The sequence below is a fragment of the Podarcis cretensis genome, assembly GCF_951804945.1.
Source record: "Podarcis cretensis genome assembly, chromosome: 2".
Lineage (NCBI taxonomy): Eukaryota > Metazoa > Chordata > Lepidosauria > Squamata > Lacertidae > Podarcis > Podarcis cretensis.
In genome coordinates this window covers 108,939,805-108,955,594 of record NC_137171.1, presented here as the reverse complement: position 1 = coordinate 108,955,594, position 15,790 = coordinate 108,939,805, and the positions used below count along the sequence as shown (strand labels likewise).

Below are 15,790 nucleotides of genomic sequence, written 5' to 3'. Positions count from 1 at the left end.
CACTGAACGTCACTTTCTATCCCTTATTTGCCTATGTGGACCTGAGTGAAAACTATCCACAGTATCCCCCTGCTGGCCCAGGGTGAGAATTTCAGTACATAACAGTTTAACCCACAGTGCCACCCATGTCCCATATTTATACTCATAAGGACATTCTATTCTATTGTTGTTGTTGTTATTCTATTCTGTTGTTGTTGTTGTTGTTGTTGTAGTAGTAGTACTACTACTACTACTATTTATACCCCACCCACCCAACAGGGTTGCCACATCCACTCTGGGAAGCTTCCAACATATATAAAAACACAATAAAACAAAATATTAAAAAAATAATAATAATTAACCCCCTTCCCTAGACAGGGCTGCCTTCAGATGCTTCCGGGGTCCCACACCCTCCAACATTTCTCCGATGAAAACAGGGACATCTTCACCCCCAGCCAGTGGCTGGTCCTCGATCGGCGCTTCCCCGGCCTCCCGCCAGCAGAGGCCGCTGTTCCCTGCGGAGGCGAGATCCCTCCGCCTGCCCCCGTTTCCTGCCTCTCTCTCTCTTCTCGCTCCCCGCTCCGAAGCCTCGGTCAGCGGCGGACTTCCGGCCTCGGCAGCTGCGCGGCCACCATATTGGGGTTTGTTGCAGCCCGAGGAGGCCTCGGCGCCAGCTCTCCCTGAGGCCGCCCGAGCAGCGGGGACTCTTCCGGGGGACGGCGGCGTAGGCGGCGCGGGGGAAGCGGCCCAGCTCCAGGCTCTTGGCGTCCTCCGAGAGCCCCTGGCTGCGTAGGTGGAGGCCCCGGCGGAGTTTCGGGCTTTCTTCTCTATACTTGCAGTTGTGTTTTTAAAAGCGGGGCGAAGGGGGGGGCGGGGGGAGGAGAGACCTGAGGGAAAGTGCCAGGAATGGGCGGGGTTGGAGGGCGGGGGGAGGAATGTTGGGGGGAGGGTCTTGGGGAGGGGGAAGGAGGGGGCAAAGGGTGGGGTGGGGGGGTTAAAAGAAAAGGGAGACCCTGCTTGTGGGACCCGCCTTTTGTCTCTTTGGAAAGAGCCCCCGACGTGGAGAAGTGAGGGAGAGGGGATGCCCAGGAGAGCGACTCAAGTAAAAGAAATTATTATTACTATTATTATTACTAATACTGTTATTATTACCATCACTATTATTATAACTATTACTACTATTATTATCATCACTATTTATTATTATTATTATTATTATTATTTATTATTCGGACCTTGCGAGGACGGGTGTACGTGTGAATGTGTCTAGGGGTGGGTTGTGTCAGGCTTTCGCACCGCCGCCACTTCCGGCTTTTTGGAGGAACAGATCTCTCTCCCCCCCCCCCCCCATCGCGCTGAGGAAGGCGGGTGGGAGTGGGAGGTGAGTCATAATAACCGCTGCAATTATTGCATGCCCTGGCACCAGCTTTATTTGCCTGTTTTTTGTTGTTTTTCTCTCTTCCTCCCCGGTCAGGGTGGAATCGATCGCTCCGGTTATTTGTTTTTTTAACAGTTTCCTCACACTTCTCTGTGCAGTGTCCTTAATAGCAGAAGTTCCCCACAGTGGGTTGTTGTGAAGCCATAAAAGGGAAGGGAAAAGGAGGCTAGTGCAAATCCGGAGGGAGATGACAGGAGTGTAAAAGATCTAAGGGACATGGGAAATGTTTTCTAAACCGGTCTTTACTTGCTGCTGAAAAGAGCCACAGCACTCATACATTGCTTATGAATCTTTACAACAACCCTGTAAAGTAGGTCATTGACAGTAGGTGTTGACAGCAAAAAGAGTAAAGGTTCTGGGTACCTGAGTGGGAGAGAATCTATCATTCTAATGTCTCTCTAATGAGCCATGCAGCTTGTTATAAGTGAGATTAAATAATTGGGAGCAAAAGTATATCTTTGTCCCTGAGTTTGGATTGTCTGAAAACTTTGTTCTGTAGAGGAAGTTAATGTTAAAATCGGATCTTGCTGAAAGGTGGAATCGAAGCACTCCAGTATATAAGTAAGCAAAGCAGAACTGTATTAACTGGGAAAGGAAGAACCCAGAAGTTGGTACAATTAAAGCGAAGCGTGCCAACGTGGATGTATGTGTCCCACAGAGACCTTTCCTGGCACCCTTAGGGTCTGCTCTGCCAGCTAAAATTAGGCTTGAAAAGAGCATTCTGTTGTAGCTAATAGAATAGATTGTTGTGTGAACTTGATTGTGGTGCCCACAACTGTTTCTCCACTTTGCTAATGTGTCCTTAAGCTCAGAAAGGTTGTTGACCCCTGAATTAAGGTAACAATTCTGGTGAATATCAGATTCTGTTTGTTTTGTGTTTTCATATAAATTCAACGGAATACAAGTAAAGGAATTAGGGCAGTCACAAGTTGATGCCTGTTGAGTGTAGCTATTAAATGAGTAGGACTTTATATGGGAGAAGACAGACATATAGATACTGCACAGCCCCAAACATGAGTAGTTTATGCTGGCAAAAAAAGAGTAATATTTGTGTGCTGAGGCTGCAATGTTAATAAAATAGAGAATCGTTTTTGTGAGTAGGTTTATATTGTAATAAGCAAAAACAATGTTTAGAGCATCATCGGAGTTAAAATATATAAACTGGACTTAGCAAAAGAGGAAGCTGGGAGAGAGCAACCTAAGCCAAGAGAATAGCAGCCATTTGTCATCATACTCATATTCTTTTTTTATTACTTAAATTATATGATATCTCTATATAGTATAATGTATTTATGTTTCTAAATGTAAGACATTTGGACCTAATTAGGTAACAAGAAAATAGTAAATAACTATATATATATTCTTATTCTTATTCTTTTATTGTTCATTTAAAATAATTATTAACAAGACCAGAGTAGTGTACAATAGAAGTTTTTTAAAAAACCAGTAAAATGTAACTGACAATGTTTATGTGATTTGTTTTGTAGCTCTTTTCCGTGTTTACAGTTCATTTCAGTTCATTTGACTTTAGATGGCCTTGGGTGCTTGTAAGAAATTAGTACAGAAAGTTTTGACACTACTGTTATTGTATTGCTGGTCGTAAATAGAGCTACACATTGATAAGTGCCAACTGGCAAACCCAATTTAAGAGTCATCTGAGGCTAATTTGTTTGTAGCAAAAGCTTTACCGGCAACGCCCTGCTGGTATAGGAAAGGCAATAAGTCAGTTCCAGCCCAGTACTGCGTGCTAAATCTACTGTGTTTAGCGCAGTGTCCTCTCAAGTGAGAGTAAAGGATTTCAGCCCTAATTTCAATGCCTTCTGCCTTTGCATTTATTCCAGAAGGAAGTGGATTGCCTATCCCTGCCAGAAGTTGAAAAGCTCTTCTGCTAGGCTCTACAGCAATATCAGTGCCCCGAATCAGTGAGCTCTGCTTGGTGGCTTGTGCAGTGGGGTTTAATGGGCTTTTTCTGTTGTCTGTTGCAGGGGCTGAACGCCTTCTTGAAGACTCTGCTCAAAGCACAGGAGGGGGGAGGGAAAGTGAGAAGGGGAGATCTAGGGAGATCATGGAAGAGAATGGCGAGGATGTGACTTCCTTGGGTAAGGATCTCTTACGTCTCGTTGGAATGGTTCTGCATGTCCCGGTGGTAAGCCACAGTATGGCTAACTGATCACACAAACCCGTTGGATCCCAGCAAGGAGCATGAACCCCCCTTCCTCCTCCCTGGGCTTTTTAGGTATCTAAGCCTAGTGTATCTACTGAACCTAGTATCATGGTTATGGTTCCTCCTTTTTAACCGTGATATGTAGCCATTTGGTACAGATCATGGTTAAATGACAGACCTTAGCCGTGATCTCTGGTTGAGCCAACATCCTAAGGCAAACCTTGGCTTGGCTGTCATGCTGCACTGACCTAAAAAGATCAGGGAGCTGCACATGGAGCATGAATGCAGGCACTGTGAAGACTCAGGAGTGCTTAGATATGTTTAGAAATTGTTCCTGTAGTGGATGTGTACCTGAAAAGTGGACCCTAATAATTCTAAATTTCGATTAGTTGATCCTTCCACAAATTCATGGAGCATTTGGAAGGAGGAGACACTCCATGTCAACCGGCATTGGCAGCTGCTGTCCTGTTGGTGAACTTGCCTCCCTGTGCTGACAGCTTTTCACAAGCCAATAGGAAGAGGAGATTTCTCCCATTTGTTAGCAGAGAGTCAGCCCCTAGTGATCCACAAAAAAAGGGGGTTAGAGCTACTAGAGCAGGCATAGGCAAACTCGGCCCACCAGATGTTTTGGGACTACAACTCCCATCATCCCTGTTAGCTAGGGATGATGGGAGCTGTAATCCCAAAACATCTGGAGAGCCGAGTTTGCCTATGCCTGTACTAGAGAGTGACTCTGAAGCTGCTGTTCCCAGGAGCACAGAGCAAGGTGAGTTGAGAGTGCTTGAAGGCAGCTTTGCAAATAAGGTCATAAAAGTTACAAGCCCACAACAGTTGCTGTTGGTTTTTTTTTTGCCCCATTCATATCTGTGTTGGAGATCTGTGGCACATAGATGGCTTACGAGGGCAAAAGCACACAGAATCTTAAAGGGTACAGAAGTTTCCTTGTCTGGTTACCTGGATGAGATCCTTGCTCTTCATAGACGAGCAGCCACTGCTACCTGTTGCCTACTATGAAAAGCAGCCTGAATAGTAGGAGGAGTTCCAAAACACCTTGGAAGGAGGAGCTTTAATACCTTGTAGCATCTGAGTTGGTTTTCAGTCAGCTGAGATTTATAGCATTTGCCCACGATCAAAAGGATGGTGTTTTTTTGGATTGAGCAACACTTCAGAGTTTGCTCAGCCAAATAAACTATACGGTGACTGCTTCCTAACAGTGTAATCAGAATTCCAATTATTCAGAAAAATACCTAGCACCAGCTTGGGATTTATTTTGGCTTTAATGGGTATTTGGTGTAAAATCTAGATTCCTAAAAATTTGTTTCATCTCGTTTTTGTTTCAAAAAACCACATTTCCAGCGCTTCTGGTCGCGTGGGATAGTTGTTCCATTGATTGCCCTTTCCTCGTGACTTTCAGTCACTTTTCCCCACCAGTATTGCTCATAAGAGATCCAGAAGTCTTCACCTCTAATTTTGCCTGTTTCTCTTTTCTCCCCGAGCGGCCTACATTTCAACAGATGGCAGTTACACAGGTGAGTAATTGTTCTTTTGCATGTCGATCAGGCTAGGGTAAAGGCAGGTGTCTCTAGAAAGCTGCTCTTAAACTGTTACGCGATTGGAATACGCTACAAAAATTTTCCTTAACTTTGTTTTTAATATATGTTGTTGTTTTTTCTGGTCAGGGGCTTAGAATAGTGGAGGTTAAAGAGGGATGGAGCTTTTAAGATCGCTTCACACGTTACGCTAGACACGTGTATCGCACCGTTGTCACGTATCTTTTTTTTCGCATGTCGGAATGCAGACTCCCGTGCCATTTCCTCGAGGTCACACGTGTTTTCTTTGCAGGCCAACTTGCGGGAACAAAGATGCGAGACGTGTGTCTCTCGTAACGTTTGTGGGAGGTGCACATGTCTCAGCGGGGGAGTTGCCAGCGTGACCATAGAGTGCATTGTACAGAGCGTCCCGCCTCTCTCTATCCGCACTCTATCGTTAGGAGCTTCCTTGTTACACTCCCCCTCCTTCCCACTAGTGCTCTTTTTACTGCGCCCCAGTTGAGAAAGTTTCCTGCTGCCATTTTAAAAACAAATTCCTGCCGCCGGTATTGGCCGGGTCACCCTCGGAGCACACCATGTTGTCTGATACCCTTCCAGAGACGGTGCCGATGCCGAACCACGGCACAATGGCAGCTTCTTCGCAGGGCTCTTCGTCTGCCACGAAATCGAGGCGCCAGCCCGTTTGGACCGACGAGGAAACCCGGGCCTTCATCCAGGTTTGGGGCGACGACGCTGTGCAGAGCGCCCTGGCGTCCAACTACCGCACGGTCGCGCAGTTCCAGTGGATCGCGGACGAAATGCGAGCCCGGGGTTACAACCGGGACTGGGAGCAGTGCCGCGAGCGGGCCAAAGTGCTGCGGCGCGGCTTCAAAGAGATAGTGGACGGCAACAGCAACGCCGGCCACGGGCGCCGAGTGTGGCCGTACTACGAAGAGCTCAACCGGTTCCTCTGCATCAAGCAAAACCTGGTCGTTCCGCGGCTTTCAGGGAGCAACGCGCGGCCACCGGTGGACCGCCGGCGCCGGGAACACAGGGAGACTCAGGACCCTGCCTACGAACCGCCTTCCTCGGTTGGGAAAGGCGACAAAGGGACTTTTGAAGAGCCGGACGGGGACTGCTTGCTCTTGCCAGAATCAGCTGGGTCGCAGCACAGTGAAGCCAACATGGAAAACCAAGTGGGGTCTCCGGCAGCCAACTCCGATATATCCATGGACGGCAGTGCCGGCCCTGGCACTCCGACAGATCCATTGCCATCCAATGACTCGATTTCTGGTGAGTTTTGTTTGGAATTGTGGCTTGCCTGCAGTGGGGGTAGGCTTTGGTATGGTACATGGTTTGTTTCAGTTGTCCGTGGAATTCTGGACAGGTTGGGTAATTTTGGGACAGGGAGGGGTTGCTTTATCACGCGCACTTGTTTCCAAGTGCGGAGCAATGGAGTGAAGTCTGAGGATCTTGAGCAGGGGTCGGCAAACCAAGGCCCGTGGGCCGGATCAGGCCCAATGGCCTTCAGGATCCAGCCCGTGGATCAGCGTGGGGATTCTGTTCATTTGGGCTGTGCCATTTCCCCCCCTGCGCCATTCCACCCCCACCACACACACTGCAGTGGCACCTCCTCCCTCCCTCCTCCTGGCCTCTCCCCACCCTGCCTAGAGGAGGAAGGGGGCTGGGCTGAGCGCCATTTTAAGCAGCCCCTCTCTGGAGCCAGCCCTTTCGCACCGCTCATCTGCACTCTGCCACCGCTGCTGCCCTGGTGCTCCTGTGGACCAGAGAGTAGAGCTGACGAGCTCTCTCTGCCTACCCACGAGAAGTAGCGTTGGTGGTTGTGGTGGCAGCAGCCCCAGGGAAGGTAAGTGCAGCAGCTGGGGATGGGGAGGAGGACTACTTGCCCCCCTCGCCTCTTCTTCCAGCTTCCCCCTGCCGGTGCCACTTCTTCAGCCTGCAACAAGGTCTGAGGGACAGTGGACCAGCCCGCAGCTAATTTTTTTTGCCAACTTCTGATCTTGAGAAACACAGCTTTAATTTCAGCAGCCGGGGAATCAAATCCTCAGTTGATTTGAGATGGGTAATATTATGCTTGGGGGAAAACCTGGTGAGATTTCTGAAGTTGTAACAGGGCTGGGCTTCAAAGTTCAGGGTGGAGCTGGAGTTCTCTGCTTAACAGAATTTGTTGAATCATAAGTAAGCAAATATATATAGACATCTGCAGAAATCCAACAGTGCTGCGAAGTTGCAGAATCTGCCTTTTTTAAAAAAAACATTTTTAAGGTGGCTTTGCGTAGAATCTGGAAGTTGGCATGTGCACGTATGAATGTTTTAGATTAGCGTGCAGTAGGCTGTTGCCACGGCCCAGCTTTCTCGCAAAGTCGTGTTATTCGTTATTTTGTTCAGCCTGCTTTCTGCTGTTTGCCCCTCCAGCGCCAAACCTGCGCCCTCGACCGCTGACGGCCGCCGAGAGGATGCGCAACCTCCGTTGCCGGCAGAGGAAGAGGAGGGGGGACACCTTGAAGGAGCTCATGGAAGTCACCTCGCAGGCCACCAGCGAACTTGTCCGGACACTGTCTGACCTCACACACAAGGAGGTGGCTTCCTTCGAGCGTGCCTACAAGGAAGACCTCTCGGCCCGCAAAGACGAGATGGAGCAGAGCGCGGAGGACATTGGGAGGCTCGTCAGCGCCCTGGAATCAAGCGATCAGACGCTGAAGGAGCAGCTGAGCAGCCAGACCAGCGTGTTGCAGGGCATCCTGGAAGTTATGAAAGACATACGGGGCAGAACGTCATACAGTCCGCCCTACCCTTCGCAGTATTACGACTTCCCGGGCCCTAGCATGATGCATGCGGCGGCCACCTCCTCAAACGGCCAAGAGATGCCCTGCCCCTCCCCTTCCAGCCTCGCATTCGCTTCCCAGCAATCAGCCACCAGCAACGGAGACGTCTCTCCCCGGAAGCGAATGAAATGAAAACTGCCGCAACCGAGAGGCTCGTCTCCTTTTAGTCTCATTGTGGGAGCGGGGAATCCATCCCTCCAGCTGTTCGTTCTTCTCGTTACAACATATATATTGCTTTTCTTATTGCATAGTTAGAATGTGTTTTCACCACATTTACACGTGTGTCTCCCCACAGCGCTAACGGTTGTGTGGAAACGGCTGCCAGCAATGTACATTTAAATTTATTCTTATTAGGGGAGGGGGTTCCTTTTTTTTTTTTTTAGTGTACCTACATCTGTTTCCCTTCCATCTTGTTTCCAGAGGAATGCAGTGTTTGATGTACATGTGTACAAGTTTTTTAAACAAAACCAATAATAATAATAATTACACTTAACACATTACCGGCTACCTGTAAGAAGGTAATCTTTTAAAAAGAAATAAAGATGCACTGTTGTTCCAAATTGTTCAACATGTGTTTTCCGGTAGCATCTTAAAGATCCCGAGAATTCTTACGATGGGTCAGAAATGGGAGTTCTGTCAAATTCAGCATTCTGCCTTTCGAGAAAAGAAGAGTCCGTGGTGGGGTTCTGGTGGCATCTTTCTCTCCTGTTCTTACCACCCTGCATATCTGGTCAGGGTTAAACCATCTCTGAAAATGGAGCCTGTGCTTCATATCCACCAAAAGAAGCAGCATGCATGCATTTACATAATCCTTTTTAGATACTGTTTTCGTGCATCCTCTGGTGATATATTTCAGAGCTTATAAAAATGCATTGTCTTCAGAAGCACCTCTCGTTTTCCTTCAACCCGTTACCTCCCAATTGCCATGGATAGCTCTTTATGTTTTGTGTACGTTGAGCAGCCCTGAATTTTTCTCCGCAGCACTCGAGGCTCCAGACCTTTTGTGTTCATCATCAAACGCCTTTTCTAAGCAGAAAAATCACTTGTTTAAGGCACCAAACCAGACATGGATAGCAGCAGAACATCAACATGTGTAGCCTGGTGATGTTCAAAAGCAAGGAATTGAGCAGGGTGTGGTTTGCTAAGCAAGAGACTTGAAGGTCTAAGAAGCTGAACCTCTCCCATATTTGCCACTCCAAATACTTTTCTTCCAGTCAAGCCCAATGGGCAGGGAGAGGATTTAGCAATCCTCAACCACACACCACTGTCGGTCTATCATCGGTAATTTTTCACACCGCTTTGTATCCAAAGGACATTAGGCTCACAAGGCTGTAGTTTCCTGGATTTTGGCTCAAAGATGCCTATGTTCCATCGAATCATAGAGTTGGAAGGGACCCCAAGTGTCATCTATTCCAACCCCCTGCAATGCAGGAAACTCGGCTAAAGCATCCATGACAGATGGCCATCCAATCTCTGCTTAAAAACCTCCGAGGAAGGAGAGTCCACTACCTCTCGTGGGAGTCTGTTCCACTGTTGAACCGTGCTTACCGTCAGAAAGTTCTTCCTGATGTTTAGTCACAATCTCCTGTCTTGCAACTTGAAGCCATTGGTTTGAGTCCTACCCTCCAGAGCAGGAGAAAACAAGCATGCTCCTTCCTCCATGTGACAGCCCTTACGATATTTGAAGATGTCTGTCATATCTCCTCTCAGTCTCCTCTTTTCCAGGCTAAACATTCCCAGCTCCTTTAGGAGCTCCTCATAGTTTCCAGACCTTTGATCATCTTGGTTCACGTTCCAGCTTTTCAACATCCTTCTTAAATTGTAGTGCCCAGAATTGGTCACAGTATTCCAAGTGGGCTCTGACTAAGGCGGAACAGAGCGGTACTATGACTTCCCTTGATCTGGAAACTATACTTCTCTTGATGCATTCTAGAACAGCATTAGCTTTTTTTGCTGCTGCATCACACTGTTGTCTCATGTTAAGTTTGTGGCCCACCAAAACCCCTAGATCAGGGGTGTCAAACTCAAATTCATCGGGGGCCGCATCAGCAGTTTGGTCACCCTCAAAAGGCCGGTTGTATCTGTAGGACTATGTGTAAAGTGGAGGTTTCCTGTGTAGAACGGCCGGCGCCGCTAGAGGGCAGACGTTCTCTGGCTTGTAGGCTGCCGCGCATGCGCTGAAGAGGCGGCTTTCTTGTGTCAAAAAAAAAAAAACAAACGAGAATAAAAGGTGAAGGCTGGCAGCCGCCGGCGGCTACACGGGTCACATGACGAGGTCTGGTGGGCCGGATTCGGCCCGCGGGCCTTGTGTTTGACACCCGTGCCCTAGATCCTTTTCACATGTACTGCTAGTAAGCCAGGTGTCCCCCATCCTATATTTGTGTATCTGGTTCTTGCTGCCCAGGTGCAGAACCTTACATTTGTCCCTACTGAAACTCATTTTGTTAGCTTGCAGTTCCCAGTTCTCCAATCTGTTAAGTTCATTTTGAATTCTGATTCTGCGGCATTAGCTACCTCTCCCATCTTGGTGTCATCTTCAAATTTGATGAGCATCCCCTCGATTCCTTCATCCAAGTCATTTATAAAGATGTTAAACAACAAGGGGCCCAGGATAGAACCCTGTGGCACCCCACTTGCCACTATTTCCCAGGATGACGAGGAACCATTAATGCGTACTCTGGGTTCAGTCAGTCAACCAGCTACAAATCCACCTAACAGTTACCTTGTTCAACCCACATTTTACCAGCTTCCTCGCGAGAATATAATGGGGGGTTTTGTCAAAAGCTTTACTGAAATCAAGATACACTATGTCCACAGCATTTCCCTGACCTACCAAGTTTGTAATTCCATCAGAGATATCATATTGGTCTGGCATGACTTATTTTTGTGAAACCCATGCTGGGTCTTAGTAATCACAGCATCCTTTTCTAAACACTCACAGACCAACTGTTGAATTATCTGTTATAGTACCTTCCCCTATATTGATGTCAGGTTCACCGGTCGGTAGTTACATAGGTCTTCCTTTTCCCCCCTTTTTGAAGATGGAGACAACATCATCTTCACCGCCTCTATTGCATCTGCAGAAAACAGCAGCAGGAGACTTTTTCAGGTGGTCCGCAATTTAGCGGAACCACCTGCTACATCGGGGCCCAGTACGGGCCACATGATCTCCTGCAATGATTTTGCAAAGTTTTTTTGCAGATAAAGTCACTCAGATTCGGGAAGAGGTAGATGCCACCATGGGAGCAGGGCCGGGGCGGGAGAGTGCTAGAGTCCTGTCTAGTCAAATTGCGTGGGATCAATTCCAATCTGTTACCTCCCGAGGATGTGGACAGGTTGCTTGGATGAGTGAAACCAACCACCTGTCTCCTTGATCCTTGCCCATCCTGGCTTATAAAAGCTAGCCAGGAAGGACTGGGCGATGGGCTTCGTGGGGTGGTGAATGCTTCCCTCCGTGAGGGAGCCTTCCCAGACCCGCTGAAAGAGGCGGTTATTAAACCGCTTCTTAAAAAACCATCTTTAGATGCGGCCACGATGGCCAACTATCACCCAGTCTCAAATCTTCCATTCTTGGGCAAGGTGATTGAGTGAGTGGTTGCTGAACAACTCCAGGCACGTCTAGAAGAAGCGGACCATTTGGATCCCTTCCAGTCGGGATTCAGGCCTCATCACGGGACTGAAACTGCATTGGTCGCACTGGTTGATGATCTCCGGCGGGCTAGGGACAAAGGTGAGAGCTGTTTCCTAGTTCTGCTGGATCTCTCAGTGGCGTTTGATACATCAACCATAATATCCTTCTGGACTGTCTAGATAGGCTGGGAGCCGGAGGCACTGTCATACAGTAGTTCCACTCCTTCCTCCTGGGCCGTGTTCAGAAAGTGGTGGGGGGGGATGAGTGTTCAGACCCCTGGGCTCTCACTTGTGGGGTGCCTCAGGGTTCTGTCCTCTCCCCCATGCTTTTCAACATCTACACGCAGCCGCTGGGAGAGATCATCAGGGGGTTTGGGCTGTGGGTTTGTCCATCAATATGTGGATGATACCCAGCTCTACCTCTCTTTCAAATCAGAACCAGTGAAGACGGTGAACATCCTGTGTGTCTGGAGGCGGTTGCAGGATGGATGGCAGCTAATGGATTGAGGTTGAATCCTGACAAGACAGAAGTACTGTTTTGGGGGGACAGGAGGCGGGCAGGTGTGGAGGATTCCCTGTTCCTGAATGGGGTAACTGTGCCCCTGAAGGACCAGGTGCGCAGCCTGGGAGTCATTTTGGACTCACAGCTGTCCATGGAGGCACAGGTTAAATCCGTGTCCAGGGCAGCTGTGTACCAGCTCCATCTGGTATGCAGGCTGAGACCCTATCTGCCTGCGGACTGCCTCGCCAGAGTGGTGCATGCTCTGGTTATGTCCCGCTTGGACTACTGCAATGCGCTCTACGTGGGGCTACCTTTGAAGGCGACCCGGAAACTACAACTAATCCAGAACGCAGCAGCCAGACTGGTGACTGGGAGCAGCCGCCGAGACCATATAACACCGGTCTTGAAAGACCTACATTGGCTCCCAGTACATTTCCGAGCACAATTCAAAGTGTTGGTGCTGACCTTTAAAGCCCTAAACAGCCTCGGTCCAGTATACCCGAAGGAGCGTCTCCACCCCCATCGTTCTGCCCGGACGCTGAGGTCCAGTGCCGAGGTCCTTCTGGCGGTTCCCTCGCTGGCAAGAAGCCAAGTTACAGGGAACCAGGCAGAGGGCCTTCTCGGTAGTGGCGCCCTCCCTGTGGAACACCCTCCCACCAGATGTCAAGGAAATAAACAACTATCTGACTTTTAGAAGACATCTGAAGGCAGCCCTGTTTAGGGAAGTTTTTAATGTTTGATGTATCACAGTATTTTAATATTCTTTTGGAAGCCGCCCAGAGTGGCTGGGGAAACCCAGCCAGATGGGCGGGGTATAAATAATAAATTATTATTATATTATTATTATTATTTGCCTGCCTCAAGTCTGTAGGGACCTCACCTGTTCTCCAAGAATTCTCAAAGATAATAGACAAAGGCTCTGAAATTACATCCACAAACTCCTTTAGTACCCTTGGATGCAGCTCATCAGGCCCTGGAGATTTGAATTCATTTGAAGTAGCTAGGTGTTCCCTTACTACCTCTTTTCCTATCTTGGGCTGCAGCTCCCTCCTTACATCATTTATTCCGTTATCACCAGGTTGGGCATCACTTTCCTTTTGGCTGAAGACAGAGGCAAAGTAGGTGTAGAGTAGTTCCGCCTTTTCTCTGTCACCCAATAGCATTTCTCTCTGTTCCCCACACAGAGGACCAACTACTTGTTTGTTTTTCCTCTTTCTTCGGACATAGCCAAAGAAACCTTTTATTATTATTTTTAAGCTCTCTTGAAAGCCTGAGCTCACTCTGAGCTCTAGCCAGCCTGACTTTCCCCCTGCAACTGTTGGCTACTCATGTATACTTCTCCTGTGTGATTTCCCCTTTCTTCCATTTTTTATACATGCCCTTCTTAAATCTCAGCTAATCTGTAAGCTCCTTATGCAGCTACACCGGTTTCCTTAGATGCCTCCCACTTTTCTTTCTTGTTGGTATTGTCTGCATTTGGACCGTCAATATTTCTTCTTTTAGAAACTCCCATCCTTCTTGGACTCCCTTCTCATTGAGTATTTCTGACCACAGGATCACACCCAATATCTCCTTCAGCTTTTCGAAATTGGCCTTCTTAAAGTCCAGAGTTCGAGTCTGACTACACTCAGTTTTCCCTTGCCTCTGTATCCTGAAACCCAAGAGAACATGATCACTTCCTCCCAAGTTTCCGAGCTCTTCCGCTTCATCCATCAGTTCCTCCCTATTGGTGAGGACCAAGTCCAAGTCCCCTTGTTGGTTCTTCCACCTTCTGGGAAATGAAATTGTCAGCGATGCAATGGAGGAATTTGTCAGACCTTACACTCTTGGCAGAGTTTGAATCCCAACAGATATCGGGGAAGTTGAAGTCCCCTATGATTACTATTTCTCTCCTTTTTGAATGTTTGGTAACCTGCTCTAGTAAGGCATCATTTGAGTCTTCAGTCTGTCTTGGCACTCTATAGCAGACAACCACAGTTGTCACTTGTTTCTCTCCCCTACAATTTTTACCCATTTTTGGTTAAAATTGCTTTTAAATAGTACTATTTTTCTCTCCTACAATTTTGCGCATTGTTCCACCAGGCTGTGGTTTTGTTTCCTATTTAATGCCTATTTTGTCTACTGCCTCCCAATACTGTTTCCTATTTCACTCACTCTTACGCTCCAATCCTATGCACACTTACCTGGGATTAAGCCCTGCTGAATAGAGCAAGTAATCAGGCCTTGGATTGTACTGTTAAGTCTTCCAGTATTTGCATCAGTGCTCCTGTCGCTAGGAGGTCTTCCCTCCTCCTGCAGCACGATGAATTGGTCAAGTGAGCTAAACCACTTCAGGCTGCAGATCGGGAGCACATGTGTTTGTTTGGGTGGTGTTTTAAATGTTCTACATAAAAAGTTCCCTTCAAGTAGAAAACTAGCACAGCAGGTGAGAGGCTTGGCTAGAACTTCCATCCCTGGTGTGCTATGTGTTTTAATTTCGGGGAGTGTGTTACACAGATAGGGGGGAGCATTCATTTTTATTTTAACCCTGTATAATCCCGGCTGCAATCTGAAGTGGTGGGCTTCAGTATTCTACCACCTCTTCTGCATGTGTAGCTAATGCTATGAGTTTTCTGGAAAATTTGAACTGGAAAATGTTTGTATGCAAAATAGGGTAATTTAGAGCACGGGGGTGGGAAAGCTTTGGCCCTGGAGTTGTTGCTGTGCCACAATCCCCATCAACCCCAACTTTTGATACTGCCAGGCTGGCCCAATAATTGTATTTGATATACATGCACAGTTGTGAACAGAAATTTTTCTATAGGGGGCAAAGAAAAGACTCAGAAAACACATGCCCCACATTTGTAAGGCCTTACAACACAAAGCTGTGTATGTTTACTCAGAAGGAAGTTCCTTTGAATTCACTGGTACTTAATTCCCAATTTAAGCATATATAGGACTGTAGTTTGCTGCTGAAACAGCTGACCTGCTCTTAACTACACATACAGCAGAGTGAAAAACTTAAGATGATGTGATTCTGGACTGTACGACTGCAGGTGGGGGGTAGAGAGCCTTTTTCAATGCCCCCCCCCTCTGGTGTTGGGTCTTGTTTTCAAAAACCTTCCCCCAAAGTTAATTTTTTTAAAAGCACATCCCCGAGGATGCTAAAATTTTCTCCTTGATGGCTAATCTATGGGAGCTTTCAATAATTAAATGTAAAATGTTATAAATACACTTTTAGCATTGTAGTTTGTTTTTTTTCCAATTTGCCTTCATAAAGTAACAGCATTGCCGTGGCGTTGTTGATCGTATTGAGCAGGGATGGGAAACCTTTCTCCCTCAGTAAGAATGTGTTCATCGCTTTCAACACACATCTTGAAGGCGACAAACATTTGAAAACAGTAACAGCATTTGAAACAGTTAATAACAGGTACATTAAGAAAACTAACAGCAGATACATTTAAAAACGGCACAAAGTAGACACACATGACAGAGACATATTCATCTAGCTAGGAAGTCTTTGTCAGAAGAAAAATGCCTTCAATTGTTTCTGGAAAGTGCAGAGAGTGAGCTCCTGTCATGCTTGCAAGAATGCAGTTCCACAGGACAGGGGCAGCCAGACATAAACCTTTGCTCTGCGTTACTGTGGAGCAAGTGAACTTGCAGAAAAAACTCTCTGGCTTACATACTGGGTATATAAGGGAGGTGGTGGTCTTTCAAGTA

The 15,790-nt window shown here is 47.4% G+C and overlaps 2 protein-coding genes across 4 annotated transcripts in view; both read left to right on the top strand.

Annotated features, from left to right (window-relative positions):
• The window catches only part of LOC307208693 (uncharacterized protein), a 188,950-nt gene that overhangs the window by 162,057 nt on the left and 11,103 nt on the right, over positions 1-15,790 (top strand). The window lies entirely within an intron of this gene.
• On the top strand, positions 638-8,516 carry LOC307208782 (uncharacterized protein). Of its 3 annotated transcripts, none has more exons than XM_079963739.1 (5): positions 638-768; positions 3,403-3,516; positions 5,078-5,110; positions 5,729-6,403; positions 7,547-8,516. In XM_079963739.1, the coding sequence occupies exons 2-5, from the start codon at positions 3,483-3,485 to the stop codon at positions 8,086-8,088; spliced, it is 1,284 nt and encodes a 427-aa protein (XP_079819865.1). In that variant the 5' UTR covers positions 638-768; positions 3,403-3,482; the 3' UTR covers positions 8,089-8,516. The 3 variants fall into 3 exon arrangements, with proteins under 3 accessions (XP_079819865.1, XP_079819866.1, XP_079819867.1); XM_079963740.1 differs by lacking the exon at positions 638-768 and adding an exon at positions 1,009-1,081; XM_079963741.1 differs by lacking the exon at positions 638-768 and having other exon boundaries at positions 2,800-3,516; positions 5,424-6,403.

What these genes read in the sequence shown, in the direction of transcription:
- LOC307208782 (XM_079963739.1), top strand. Translation starts at nt 3,483, where the DNA reads ATGGAAGAGAATGGCGAGGATGTGACTTCCTTGG. An exon ending in AACAGATGGCAGTTACACAG is followed by an intron (nt 5,111 to 5,728) that starts GTGAGTAATTGT and finishes ATACCCTTCCAG; the next exon opens with AGACGGTGCCGATGCCGAAC. An exon ending in ATCCAATGACTCGATTTCTG is followed by an intron (nt 6,404 to 7,546) that starts GTGAGTTTTGTT and finishes TTGCCCCTCCAG; the next exon opens with CGCCAAACCTGCGCCCTCGA.